The sequence below is a fragment of the Anomaloglossus baeobatrachus genome, chromosome 5, assembly GCF_048569485.1.
Source record: "Anomaloglossus baeobatrachus isolate aAnoBae1 chromosome 5, aAnoBae1.hap1, whole genome shotgun sequence".
Lineage (NCBI taxonomy): Eukaryota > Metazoa > Chordata > Amphibia > Anura > Aromobatidae > Anomaloglossus > Anomaloglossus baeobatrachus.
In genome coordinates, this window is record NC_134357.1 from 372,527,949 (window position 1) to 372,542,433 (window position 14,485).

At 40.6% G+C, this 14,485-nt stretch overlaps 1 protein-coding gene across 1 annotated transcript in view; it reads left to right on the forward strand.

The window, feature by feature from the left end:
• The window catches only part of PLEKHH3 (pleckstrin homology, MyTH4 and FERM domain containing H3), a 125,084-nt gene extending 111,516 nt beyond the window's left edge, over window positions 1-13,568 (forward strand). Inside the window, exons 9-13 of the mRNA XM_075349991.1 lie at window positions 3,926-4,062; window positions 4,548-4,668; window positions 6,684-7,148; window positions 8,678-8,869; window positions 10,629-13,568. Of these exons, the coding sequence (XP_075206106.1) occupies window positions 3,926-4,062; window positions 4,548-4,668; window positions 6,684-7,148; window positions 8,678-8,869; window positions 10,629-10,742 (1,029 nt within the window). The 3' untranslated portion in view covers window positions 10,743-13,568. The remainder of the gene's footprint in view (window positions 1-3,925; window positions 4,063-4,547; window positions 4,669-6,683; window positions 7,149-8,677; window positions 8,870-10,628) is intronic.
• Window positions 13,569-14,485: the final 917 nt, after the last annotated feature.

Below are 14,485 nucleotides of genomic sequence, written 5' to 3' on the forward strand. Positions count from 1 at the left end.
CCGCGCTTCTACCAAAGGCTCTAACAGGCAGAGGGATCAGTGCACCAGGAACTCGTTACAAGTCCCGGTGTATATTACCTGACACCCGCGCTGGCAATGGGAGCTCCGTGAAGTATGGTCCTTGCGTGGAGCAATTCTCTCTCCCAGCTGGAGAGGAGAGAATAATGCTGGGTTGCGATTTGCGAAAGTCCTTAGATCCAAGCAGGATACTAGTTGAGAGTTGCTGAAGCAAGATTGCACCGTCCTAGGGCATAGATTCCTCCGTGCACCTTGCTTAGACGTTCACTTGCCAGTAAGCCGGCAGGGTCCGTAGTCGATAGAAACAGGCAGACAATTACGTCCACTTCACAATATTAAACTGAGCTAGATCCGACGCGCGTTTCGGGGGCGTCACCAGTCCCCCTTCCTCAAGGATAGCTCAGTCATTCCATTAGAGCCGAGTTGCTGTAATCCGCTGTATATGTGGATCCGCGCATGGAAGGCTAGGCTGCTAGTCTCATATTCAGGATGAAAAAAAGTCCAGTGCAGTCCTCAAGTTGCAATTTTTTGCCTATAAACCAGCTGCAGAATTTTAAGTGAGTTTTTGGATCTAGCGCTTACTTTTGTCCTTGGACAAATCTATTAACCTAAAATGTTGTTTTAGCCCCAAAGTTGTATTTTTGCCAGTGGATAGTAGGAGAAAATGAACCCAATAATTAGTTAATCATTTTCTCCTGAACACAGTGATACCCCACATGGTCAAAAACTACTGTTTGGGCACATAGAAAAAATTAAATTTAGTACAAGAATTGTTCTTTTTATTTTTGCGCGGTTCACCACACAGTGTATGTGATTAGGCAGCTTTATTCTTCGGGTCGGTGCGATTATAGCGATGCCAGATTGATATACGGTAGTTTTTATGTTTTGCTACTATCACACAGTAAAAATATTTTTTTATTTATGATAAATATTTTTTCCATCACCATATCCAGAAAGCTGCAATTTTTTTGCAAACTGAGCTGTATGAGGGCCAATTTATTATTCGGGTCAGTATGGTTACAGCGATACCATATTTATATTGCATTTTTATGCTTTGTTACTTTTACACATTAAAAACTATATATTCCAAAAATTAATTTGTTTTTGCATCGCCATATTCTGAGAGATGTAACTTTTTATTTCTCTCTTAATAAGCCATATTGGTGCTTGTTTTTTGTTGGACAGTTTGGTGTTTTAATTTATACCATTTTTTATTTTACATATGACTTTTTGGTCTCTTTTTATTCACTTTTTTGTGTTAGTATAATGATAAAATTACATTTTTGGCATGTTTTTTATTTTTTTTTACGGTGTTTGCCATACTGAATAAATAATGTGACAGCTTTATAAATTGCGTAATCTGGATGCGGCAATACCAATTATGTGTACGTTTCTTTGTTTATTTTTGTTTTAACACAAAAGCTGCGTTTTTAGTGGAAAATTAGCTTTTTGTAATTTGTGCACAAATTTTTTGTGTTTTTTTTTCACTTAGCGCCATGACATGAATTTTTCTCACTTTGATAGCTGGTCTCATGTACTACAGTACTATTGTACTACAGTACATGACACCTGTCAGTGACTCACTGACTGTACCTATTAGACCCCGCTTATAGCATAATCTAACAGGCCACCCTACCCTGGGGTCATTAGATCACTTCAAGGTACCATGGCAACAATCGTCACCTGCAATTACAATCGCGTAGTCCAATACTGTTAAAGGGGATCTTTTAACCCCTTTTTTAACCTCTTTGATACCGCTTTTGCTATTGACAGTGGTATGTAAGGGGTTAATGGGCCCCGATCAGTGTCAAAAGAAAGGTGTAAAAAGAAAAAAAGAAACCTGTTAGTGTAGTTAGGGAAAAATAGGGAGTTTTGAATTCAATTATACTAGAAAATAGTTCAGATTATGGCATTAAATAGATAGGTATTTAGGATGAAAATTAGGATTCATTTAGGATCACCCGTTTGTGAGTTCTGGCAGGTAAACCCTGCATAAATACATGTGTTTTCGATGCATTTTTATGTGCATCTTTACTTGCGTTTTCCCATTTATTTTCATACATAATAAACGCTATAAAAATACTGAAAGAACGTATTGGTGGGTCAAATTCACAAGGAAAAAATATGCAGCATGTGCATGAAATTTCAGAAATGTCATTCACATTATTGGTACTGTGAACAGAAGCTTTTTTTTATTTTTATAAAACTTTACATTTAATTATTGAATATATAAATAGAAAGAAAAAAAATCAGAAGGTAGAAATATACAAAAAAAAAAATCTTACTCAAATCCTGAAGGCTATATAGAATATAAACAACATTGGAGCATTGAAGATCAGAATATGTAAATACATAGCCATAATTGTTTAGGTTTAGTGTAGCAAAACAGACATAAAAGGAAACAAAGAGCAAAGAAGAATAAAGAGAAAAGAGCAGAAGAAGAAGGACAAAGACAAGAGGGGAGGACAACGGGAGGGGAGGACAGTGGGAGGGGATGAGGGGGGTAAGGCAATATGAAAAAGTGTTTCCAGATGGGGCCCAAAGAGCACAGATTAGTTTTCCCCTATATAGGCCAGACAGTCATCTGATGTTCTAAACTAGGTCCAATAAAAACCAGGTTTTGTAGAAACGATGATAAGAGTTATTAATCGTAGAGGTAAGTTCTTCCATTATATCACCTCATTTATTTTAGTAAACCAGAGGGAGATTGTCTGTGTGGTATATCTCTTCCACAGCAGAGGGATTCACGCTCTTGCAGTCGCGATTAGAGGTCTTAATATTGAATCCCTGTAGGTTTTTAAGGGAACGGCACAGTAATTGAGAAGGACGAGAGCCGGGTCCAGGTCTAAAATGAGATTTGTGATTTTATGTATCACCTGTTGCACTTTCGCCCAAAAAAAGGGCCAAAAAAATATGTAACATATTACTCTCCTCCTCCCCACATCTTCAACACAAGGGTCTCGCCTACAGAAAGATAAAGTACAGGCCAGTCATGACCTTATACTACCTAGAGAGACATTTATACTACCTAGAGAGACAGTTATACGCGGCCTCATAAAAATGGGAGCAGATAGATGATTTATGCATTGGGGGGAAAATATGCTTCCACTGATCCTTCGTTAAAGAAAAGACAGAAAAAAAAAATACAATTCGCTCAGCCAGCTTACTAGTACTCCCCGATATGTGGAATCTTTCGTATCATCCAGAAAAGAGTTTCCGCAAGGATATTAGGGCAGGAGCCAGCCTCGAAAGTCAATATGGAATGGTTAGAGTCTCCAGCGGAAAAATTCCAGAAAACGTTTTTTCATAATTTAAAAAGTTTTTTCTTGCGATTTATTAGAAATTTTCATTAAAAATAGATCCACAATCCAGGCAATAAATGAAATCAGATAAGGAGTGGTAGCCTCTCGGACTATGTGTTTCGGCGTATGTGCGCCTTGAAGGACCATGTAGAAGGCGCACATATGCCGAAACGCGTAGTTTGAGAGGCGACCACTCCTTATCTGATTTCATTTATTGCCTGGATTGTGGATCTATTTTTAATGAAAATTTCTAATAAATCGCAAGAAAAAACTTTTTAAATTATGAAAAAAATGTTTTCTGGAATTTTTCCGCTGGAGACTCTAACCATTCCATATTGACTTTCGTTAAAGAAAGGCCCAAATCGACTTCCCATTGGGTCTGCAACGTTTTTTTTTTTTACCCTTGAGGTCTAATTTGCTCTGAGCTGGCAGTTCTTGTCTTGGAATCTGTGTTTTTACTATCTTATCAATTTGGGTTTTTTCCGTCTCATCTGTAATATATTTATTAGTAACAGTGTTTGTTTTAGAAGACACGTGGGCTAGACACTGGCTTCCTACATGGAATGACTCATTGTCAGGAATCTTTCTCAATTTTATCCCCTTAGTTGGTGGACGAGCTGATCAAAAAACTGAAGCTGACTCACAGCAGAAATGTGTTTGCACTCTTCGAGCAGAACAACCATTACGAGCAAGCTCTGGCCAAGGCCACTATAATTGCCGATACACTCACCAGGTTTGAAAAGTAAATACATCTTTACTTGTGGCTTCTTAGGGGCGAGTAGGAGGGTGGTGGGTTCGTTCAGTTACATCTAATTATTCTGATCAGATTCATGTGTAACCAGACCAGAGCATTGTTTATACATTGGAAAAATGGGCCTGTGCCCTTCACTCACTGCTTGGACAATGAACTATGAACAACGACCCAGAATAGAGTTGCTAGAAGAATAATGGGTCACCTTGGCTAGAAGATTTTTCTTTAGTCTTAAAAAAAAAAAATCATTCACCTATATTTTTGTTTCACTGTAAAGACCCTAAAACTAAGTTTTATAGTGTACCTTTGTAACAATGCTCTTTTATTATTAAAAAAAATTTTTTCTATAAAAATGTAATGTTAAAAGAATTATGTTTTTATAGATAGAAAAGTTATAATAAAAAAGAAAATTAATCATATCAATTGATTTGCTCTTTTCATTAAGCCATTCTTCATTTTTGTTTTGTATTTTCTAGCTTTACGTGTAAAGAAAAGGGATTTGAAACGCGATGGCGATTATGCTTCAAGCTTTACTGTTTCCTAGACACAGACGATGTCCCGAAAGACAGCTTAGAATTTTCTTTCCTCTTCGAGCAGGTATGCTATTGATCTACATGTAACAATTTTTTTGAGTCTTGACTCAGACCCATATTTAGTCCTGTGATCAATCATTACAGAAATCTTTGAAAATACTAAGTCATACATGGGAAGAACATACACTGATGAGCAAAAGTCTAACAATGCTTTGAACTTTTTAATTTCAGGCTCCATATCTCACCATCTACTACATAATTGAGCGTAAGATTACCTTCATTTTATAGACAATCATCTTGGCTATCTCATACATAAATTTGACTTGCAACTATTTAGCATATGATTAATTATGGAGATTCTTGTCATGTCCCTGCATAGTTACTGTTTTTCTCCGAAAAATATCAATTTTAATTTTTTATTATTTTGTTAGTATTTTGTAATCCAACTTTGGCTTTCAACACTGCCTGAATCCTTCTGGTCATGCTCTCAGATTCAAGCATGTCTGGACCAAAATCTGATCCCAGGTCTGTTTTACACACTCCTAATGTTGGTGCCTACTGGTCTACCCACTTGGTTATGTGTACAGCTTTTTCTTCAACTCTACCGACAAGTATTCAATTGGGTTGAGTTCTGGAGACTGTCGGGGCCAATCCAGCAAATCTATTTAATTGACATTGAATCATTTCTTCGCTAATCTCGATGTATGGTTCTGGTCGTTGTCCTGCTGGAGACTATGTTGCCCTTTTCATATCTATAGTACTCAAGTGTACAAAGTAACTCATCTTGTAGAATACTCATCTATAGCTCAACATTGAGACCTTCATCGATCCTGGTCAAGTATCCAACGCCTTTGGCTGTGAAACACCACCATATCATCAGGCTTCCTCCACCAAACTTGACAGTACCTTTAATCTCTTGATCTATTAGCCCTTTCTCTTGCAGACCCAATTGCACCCTTTGGAGCCTAGTCTATTTATTGACTTTCATCCCGTTGCTCCAAAAACCTGTTTCCAATCTTCTACTGTCCACTTTTCAGACTTTTTGCAAACTCGAGCCGACACTTCTTCACCTTTTTTTGGGCCACTAGTCCAGACTTTTGTAGCATGTGTTGCATGGTGCTTGCATCGACGTCTATGATCTCACTATTATGAAACATATGAGCCACTTCCACTGCTGTGTTTGTTGTGCCAAAACAGATAGATGTTGTAAGGAGCCAACTTGTTGACTCCGATATTTTGCCTGGATGTCCACTTCTTAGCTTTTGAATGAATGGACAGACTGCATTTTGTATTTTTCCAACTGTCATGGTACTCACATGATTCAATTTGGCAATTTTCTTGCCCGAGGAATCGATGAGCTGGAAGGAGCAGTTTCTCTTTTCTTGGGAAATCTTCTTCATGGCTGCTCCTCGATGCGAACTAATGACCTTTTGCTTGGAAATCCACCTAATACAACACTGAGCTATTAGGGAATGTGAGAACAGGTTGTAATTTGTAGTATATAGGAAGAAAAGGATTTTTCCACCACAAGGAGCAAAACAGTAACAATGCAGTGACATGATAAGAAGTCAAATTTGTGTATGTGATAACAAAGATGATTGACTATTTATTTAGTTAGTTTTTATTTATTTTACTCACTTATATAGTGCCATTAATTTCATAGAGCTTTACAGACATGATCATTACTGTCCTCATTGAAGCTCAAAATCTAAATCCACTATCAGTATGTCTTTGGTAGACATACTGATAGTAGTCTCATACTCAAAGCTGTCGTGGGTGGTGAGCTATGGAGCCTTAAAGTCAAAAGTTCAACATTGTTACCGTTTTGCTTGTCAGTGGGATCTCCATTTTTTACTTCGCTAAAAATTAATGTCACAAGGCCAACTGGTGCTCCCATTCATTTTGTACATGGGAGTAATTCTATCTAGAGAAAGGGTGTCTAAAAATGTATTTGACCTACATTGGGTTGGGACTTGCAAGTGTGATATTGCTTCTAAATTTTGTCATGTCTGTGCTCATCTAGAGAATGAAAACCCACTTTAGAATGGGATTTAATTATGATATGCCTTTATCTTGTAGGCACATGAAGCGGTAATCCAAGGCTATCTTCCAACAAATGAGGAAACGTTGCAATCATTGGCAGCTCTTCGTCTACAGTTCCTTAATGGTGACTTTTCTCCAAATGCACCTTTTCCTCGGTTAGAGGAGCTGTTTCCTATCTACATTCTTCACTCTCGGGTGTTGGCATCTAGTAAACCTCACATCACATCAAAACCTTCCTGTCCCGGCCTCCATAAAGGACTTTTCTCAGGAGCTCTTCCCAATGGATTATGGAACAACTCTTTAGTAAAACAGAAGGCTGAGGAAAGTCAGAAGTTTAAGGGTCGAATGAAGGAGGAAGGGGCCAATATGATGTCTGCTATTGTAGACAAATGGAAGGCTGTACAGAGCATGGAAAGAACTGAAGTCATGGCCACATATCTGTCCATAGTTAAACAATGGTCTGGTTATGGATCCACGTTATATGACATTGACTTTTATATGGTAAGTTGTTTTTTTCTTAAGAATTGCTCCTAGAGGAAATGGTGGTTTATACAGTATGTACTTGTACATCCTTCCTCTAATAAATTCAATGGTGGGAGGTTCCTTTGATGAAGAATACACAAATGAGTTAGTAGAAAGCAAAATGCACGTAATTAAGTGCATTTTTTATCTTCAAAACGTTTTTAGGATCGCTAACATGTTAAACCCAATATTTGTCAGCGACTTAAAGGGGTTGTCCATGCCAACCTCTTCTCATTCCCCATGTTCACCCCATAAAAATAAAAAAGCATATACTCAGCTCTGCTACTGGTGTCCAGCAGTGTCAGAACTCGCGTTCCTGGGGCTCACGTGACATTATAATGACACGCGAGCCGCGTGACCAATCAGTGTTCTGTTCCCACCTTCAGATGGTTATGTAATTAATAGGAAGTGAGAGCTGCGGCTGGCCGCTCACTTCTTGTTAATTACTTAAACAGCTGAAGGCGGGGAGAGGGAAGCCGATGCTGATTGGTCTCAGGGCTTGCGTGTCATTACAATGTCACATGAGCCCCTGGAACGCGTGTTCCGAAACTGCTGGACATCGGCAACGGAGCGGAGTATAGGCTTATTATATTTTTATGGGGATGAACATGGGGAGAAGTGGATGTCCAAATAGTGGACAACCCCTTCAACTTGAACTTGTTACCTGCTTTTTGTGTATGAAAAACAGCGCCATCTTTATCAGCACCTGTGCTGCATTCCACAAAGTTCAATATTATCACTGTTTACCCCTCAAAAACCCTTTTGAATTCCTCCCATGCTGTATACAAATACGGACAGTCCGTCATTGCTGTGGCGTCTGTCCGTCCTCTACGCTGTTAATCAACTCTGATGGATGTGGATGATGCTTCCTGCGTCATTCATATAGCCAAATGAAATAACGCTCCTGCGCAGGGACATCGCTGGCTTGCACAGCATATTTTACTTTGCCCTACTGCAGGCAGAGCATAAAACACAACCGTACATGTCCCTGCGCAGGCACAAAATTTTGTTTGATGTGGATGATGCATCCTGCGTCATCCACATAGTCAATCAAAGCCGGAGGACGGCTATTGGCAGCGGAATGGAGGGACAGACCCTGCCGCAATGACGCGCATCAGACTGGACTGCTTGGATTTGTATGTGGCATGGGAGCAATTCAAAAGATTTTTTGGGAGGTATACAGGGGAATCGGGTTAATATAAAACTTTGTGAAATGCAACACAGTCGTTGATGAAAGTGGTGGTATTTGTTCATATGTGAAAAACCTGGTGACAGGTTCCCTTTAAGTGGCCGACAGCTATTCCTTCTGACTGTCTTATACACATGCATGCTAGTCTTGTCCAAGCATTGTTCACGCTCTCAAATTGGCACTGGGTTGACTTATATTTAACATGTATGGGCTACTTTCCAGTGAGAGATTGAATATTATATGATCACCAATTCATTAACCTGAAGCTCAAAGAAGGCCTCCAACCAGTATACTCACCACTTGTTTGTCTTCCGTGCAGAGTTCTGTTGGGAGTTTCTCACAGCGGCTTTGGCTGGGCATCAATGCCACCTCTCTTAGTCTCTACAAGCAGGGAGAAGTGGATTCCTTTGAAAGCATTCAGTACAGCCAGATAACATCCTTTGGCGTCTCAGACAATTCCACTTTTAAAGTGACAGTGGAGGAAAAAGAAATGATCTTCGAAACTCCCAAGGTGAGGTTTACAGTTAATCCATTCATCAGTACTCTGCTGTTACATGTTTGTGCAGCCTTTATCTAGACCACTGCCATATTAACGGCACATTTATATAGCGCAGGTGGGGAAAGCTGCCCTATTACTGCACTGAAGCAACCACATGCAAATGTATATGTCAGCCTACCGGAGTCACATCAATGCGCCTGTTTCATACTGGACTGAGGCCATTGGCCAAGAGTGATGTTTGTAAAGAGAAAAAGACTATTGTCTGATTTCACTTTAAAGGGATCATCCATTTGAAAACATTTTTTAAATGTATGTTTTCCTAATTTTGACAAAAAAAAAAATCTAAATAGAAATTCTAAATTATATAATCAAAGCTGTTGAATCTTCAAATATCAGTCTAATCTCAGCAGTTTCCCTTCGAGCTTGTACTGAACTGAGGAGAGAGTCATCAGTTTACTCTGTGAAGAAAGCTAGCTTAGGCCGGTGTCACACTTGCGAGTGCCTCGCGTGTATCTCACGCGAGTCTCGCGTTGCATCAACCGGCATGGACTCACACTCTCCGGACAGGAGCGTCTCAGCTGCATAGAGATGCATGCAACCGACCCGCTCCTGTGAGGAGAGGGTGAGTCCATGCCGGTTGATGCAACGTGAGACTCGTGCGAGGCACTCGCAAGTGTGACACCGGCCTTACTGTTTATTTCAGAAGCCAGTTTTCCAATCTCGGCTGATTCAGACAAAAGAAAGGGTCTGGCTTAGCTACTGCAATCAGCCAGCCCCCTTCACATACAGCACAGAGGAGAACTTTCCTGTGTCAAGCACCAGCCTGACATCTTCGACATCTGAATATCAGGCCACCTTCCATTATACAAGTAATTTAATAAATTGTATATTTGCTTAGGATCACATCTATAGATTTTTATTCCATCTGAATAACCCCGTGTTGGTAGATATGTAAATATGATAAAATGGTATTTTTATTTGGCTAATGATTACGAGTTATGTAGTGTAATAAGCTGGTCTTTAGGATGGATTTGGAACCTCCATTTAATAGGCAATACAATACTCACAATTTTTCACCTATGGATACTATACAAAAAAAGTTGTTGTTGGTCACCTCGTTTCACTTATAGCAGTGATCCCCAACTCCAGTCCTCAAGAGCCACCAACAGATCACGTTTTCAGGATTTCATTAGTATTGCCCAGGTGAAATTTCCATTACCTGTGCAATTTTAGGGAAATTCAGAAAACATGAGGAAGGTTGAACTAGATGGACCTAGGTCTTTTTTCAACCTAAGTAACTATGTAACTATGACTTACTGCTGGCTGTTTAGGACTGGAGTTGAGGAACACTGACTTATAGACCTATAGGTTCATAGGATATGATAGGTAACAGGCTATTTAACTTCATTGCATACTCTTAGTGGAAAAAAATGTTAGTAATTGTATTATTGTAAACTTTTAATCATTTTGTTTCTGCAGCTTGCATGGATTACAATCCATTGCAAGCTGCACGATACTATTCAGTGTCAAACCTTGACAGTCAGGCTCCTTTTCATGAACAACCCGTTCAAGTAAAGATGTTTTTAGCTAAATCAGTGTACTTGTCAACACAATCTTTACCATTGTAAATACTTAAAAACTATTAGTGTGAATGATCCAGGTGGGAGACAACTCTGTTAGTGTTGACACTAAACATATGGGTCCAACACGCGTCACCGCTCCTCGATAGATATGTATTCATGTGACTAACAGCTGCTTGTTCTGCTTTCAGGTGGATGAGATCACTCAGCTTATTAACACATACCTCACCTGTATCAGTAATGGACCTCCTCATCCTGGTGAAAGCAGCAGTTGTTTTTCTGAAGACCCAAGCCAGCTGGTCTGACCTGTGCCATCTCTCACAACTGGACTTGCACTAGTCTAGTCCACAGCTGGTGGTAGACATTTTGCTAATACACCGGAGCTGAATACAGTCTACCCTGATGACTCCACAGCTTTATATTCTGTACACAAAATAATCAATGTGTTTATGGACTCACAATGAAGTAAATACTAGTATTTTTTTTGTTTTGTTTTTAACCCAAAAACCTTTTCCCCTGTTCGGTTTCCTTCACATGTCATTCTCATTATACATCAATAATTCATCTATTTGCATGTTCATAAACCACGCAGCATATGTCAGTATGCCATTATTGTCAGCCAGGGTATCACCTTCATATTTATTGGCAAAAAAAAAATTATTTCAGAGGAGGTTATCCCATTTTTTTTTGTTATTTTAGGAAAATTAGGTTTTCTCAGCCTTGTTTGAAAGGGGGAGTAATGTTTTTGTTATTTTATAAATTGTGCTTTATATAAAGGGAAAAACTAAGTTTATGTTTTAAAAGCACTTTAGTCATCAATGTTATTTCTACGTCTTTAGTGTAAATTACCCTTGCTACAAGAACTCTTTGCAATAATATTCAAAAGCAAAATTATATCAGAAGAGATGTCATTATTGTCTGCTAGGTTAGGGCCAGCCCGGTAGTCGTTTATGACAGTCACAATTAATGTATTTCGGTTACTCCACTACAGTCTCCATATACTGCCGCAATGGACAGATGGCCTCTATATTAAAGCCCCTTGGAAATCCAGGAGTAGCAAAACATGGTAATTTAAAGGTAATCGGTCATGATGATCAACCTCCCCTCCCCCAAACCACACTGTTAGGAATCCCCTTGAAAGATTAGCCAATCTGTACCTTTGTTTATAAAATATACATTTAAAAAAAATATGCAAATGAAGCTGAATGCTCTGGGCGTGTTTAGAGCATTTCCCAATACTTTGTTTAGTCAGGCGGTTTCGGGCAGGGAATAGAGCCATGAAGTTAAGCTGGTGTCACACATAGCGACAGTGACAACGACGTCGCTGTTACGTCACCATTTTCTGTGACGCAACAGCGACCTTGTAAGTCGCTGTTATGATCGCTGCTTAGCTGTCAAACACAGCAGACGCAGCAGCGATTATAACGACACGCGTCGCTGTGCTGCATGTGCAGAGAGCAGGGAGCCGCGCACACTGCTTAGCGCTGGCTCCCTGCTCTCCTAGCTACAGTACACATCGGGTTAATTACCCGATGTGTACTGCAGCTACATGTGCAGAGAGCAGGGAGCCGCACACACTGCTTAGCGCTGGCTCCCTGCACTCCTAGCTACAGTACACATCGGGTTAATTACCCGATGTGTACTGCAGCTACATGTGCAGAGAGCAGGGAGCCGCGCACACTGCTTAGCGCTGGCTCCCTGCTCTCCTAGCTACAGTACACATCGGGTTAATTACCCGATGTGTACTGCAGCTACATGTGCAGAGAGCAGGGAGCCGGCACTGGCAGCGAAGGTAAATATCGGGTAACCAGGGAAAGGTCTTCCCTTGGTTACCCGATGTTTACCGTGGTTACAGCTTACCGCAGCTGCCAGACGCCGGCTCCTGCTCCCTGCTCGCTTCATTTCGTTGCTCTCTCGCTGTCACACACAGCGATGTGTGCTTCACAGCGGGAGAGCGACGACCAAAAAATGAAGCTGGACATTCAGCAACGACCGGCGACCTCACAGCAAGGGCCAGGTCGTTGCTGGATGTCACACACAGCGACAGCGATGGGACGTCACTGCAATGTCACAGAAAATGGTGACGTAGCAGCGACGTCGTTGTCATCGTCGCTGTGTGTGACACCACCCTTAGAGGCTTGAGTCAGATCATGCTGAGAGCTCTTCAGTCTCATTTGCATGTGGATTACCATAGATTTCCCAGTTATGGATTTTATAAATAAAAGATACAGATATTATAAATGTTTGTATGAGGATGAAGGTGGGAAATGATCATGAGATCAGCCCCCTTTAAAGGGAATCTGTCAACAGTGTTTTGCTACCTTATCTGAGAGCAGCACGATGTAGGCAAAGAGATCATGAATTCAATGATGTATCACTTAGTTTACTAACTGCAGCCATTTTGACACAATCAGAATTTTTAGATTTAGCAATGCAGCAGAGCTGAGAGAGCTGTCCCTCCCACACCAGGCTCTCAACAGAAATTGTACATTAACAGCGAGGAGAGGACGGGGCATGACGGTGACATTGTAGTCAGAGCAATGACAAGTTCTGCAGGTTAAACAAACATAGCAAATAAACAACAGATTGGACCTTGAAAAGACAGGCATCCCTGAATTCTTGCATGCTGGCTTCAGTTTACATAGCAAAATCCTGCTGACAGATTCCCTTTAAGTATTGAATCTATGTTTCTTTAAATCTCTAGTGCACCTATCATCAGCTAATTAACTTCATTTTGGTCTATATTGTTAGAATAGCCATAACTGTAGTGTATTTTAGGGTTCTGTTTCAGCCATTTACATTATTCAGTCTGGCTCTGATATCCTGTGCTTGACGAGATCATTATTGGATTTATAGCTATACAGTATAGTACTTTCTCAGCTGTGGGGATCCACCACATGTAACATCCCTGGAACAAACAGCCTCAGATTCTAGAGCTGGACAAGCTCATTTTGTTCGGTGCTGGCTCCATCAATTAGTGCAAGTGGGGAAGCAATGGGGAGGGATTGATGTAAGACAAAGCACTTGCCAGATTTTGGCCCTCCTACAAAGCACTTGCCAGATTTTGGCCCTCCTACAAAGCACTTGGACACTAATTTGCATAAGGAATAAAACATTGTTTTCTCCCTCAATGGCGAGTCCCTCACACAAATGTACTTTGTATGTGGAAGTGGATCCTTGGAAGAGAAAAGGGATAAAGGCTTGCATTACGAAACAATAACTTAACATCCTTAAGACCCCATCCTTGGGACAAAAAAAAAAAAAGATAAATAAGTCAATCTTGTTAAAGATTCAAGTTTCGTGGAAAAAGTACACTTGCTAAATAATTTTATTACACTGAACCAGATATCTGATTCATGATGCCCGAACCACACGCAACATCATTCAGTCACTGATTGACATTTCAGCCAGGTAAGTTTCACTTTTAAACACTGCAGCATTTCAGGGAACATATACATTTACAAGCTGGCTGGGAACGATCTTGGGTGACTTGTCCAAGGCCGGTCCCCAGTTGCATCTCTGCACCCCTTGAAGGACAGGTCTCCTCAGCTTCTTCTCTGCATCCCTTGAAGGACAGGTCTCTCTAGTTACTTCTCTGCACTCTTTAAAGGATAGGTCTCCCTAGCTGCTTCTCTGTGCCCCTTGAAGGACAGGTTTCCCCAGCTGCTTCTCTGCATCCCTTGGTGGACAGGTCTCCTCAGCTGCTTTTCTGTGCCCCTTGAAGGACAGGTCTCCCCAGCTGCTTCTCTGCGCCCTTTGAAGGACAGGTCTCCTCAGCTGCTTTTCTGTGCCCCTTGAAGGACAGGTCTCTCCAGCTGCTTCTCTGTGCCCCTTGATGGACAGGTCTGTCCTTGTCCATACTTGTAGGATGAGATGGGTCACTCAACAGAGCAGGGCAGGAAGAAAGCGGTGGGAATTGGCCTCTTGGACTAGTAACTTGAGTGGTATGGTAACCAGCTGACAGTTACATGTATGTTTTCTCTGAATCGTTGCAGAGTTTCAATGCAAAAACATACCTGCCTGAAATTATGGAGCCAGACTCCTAGTC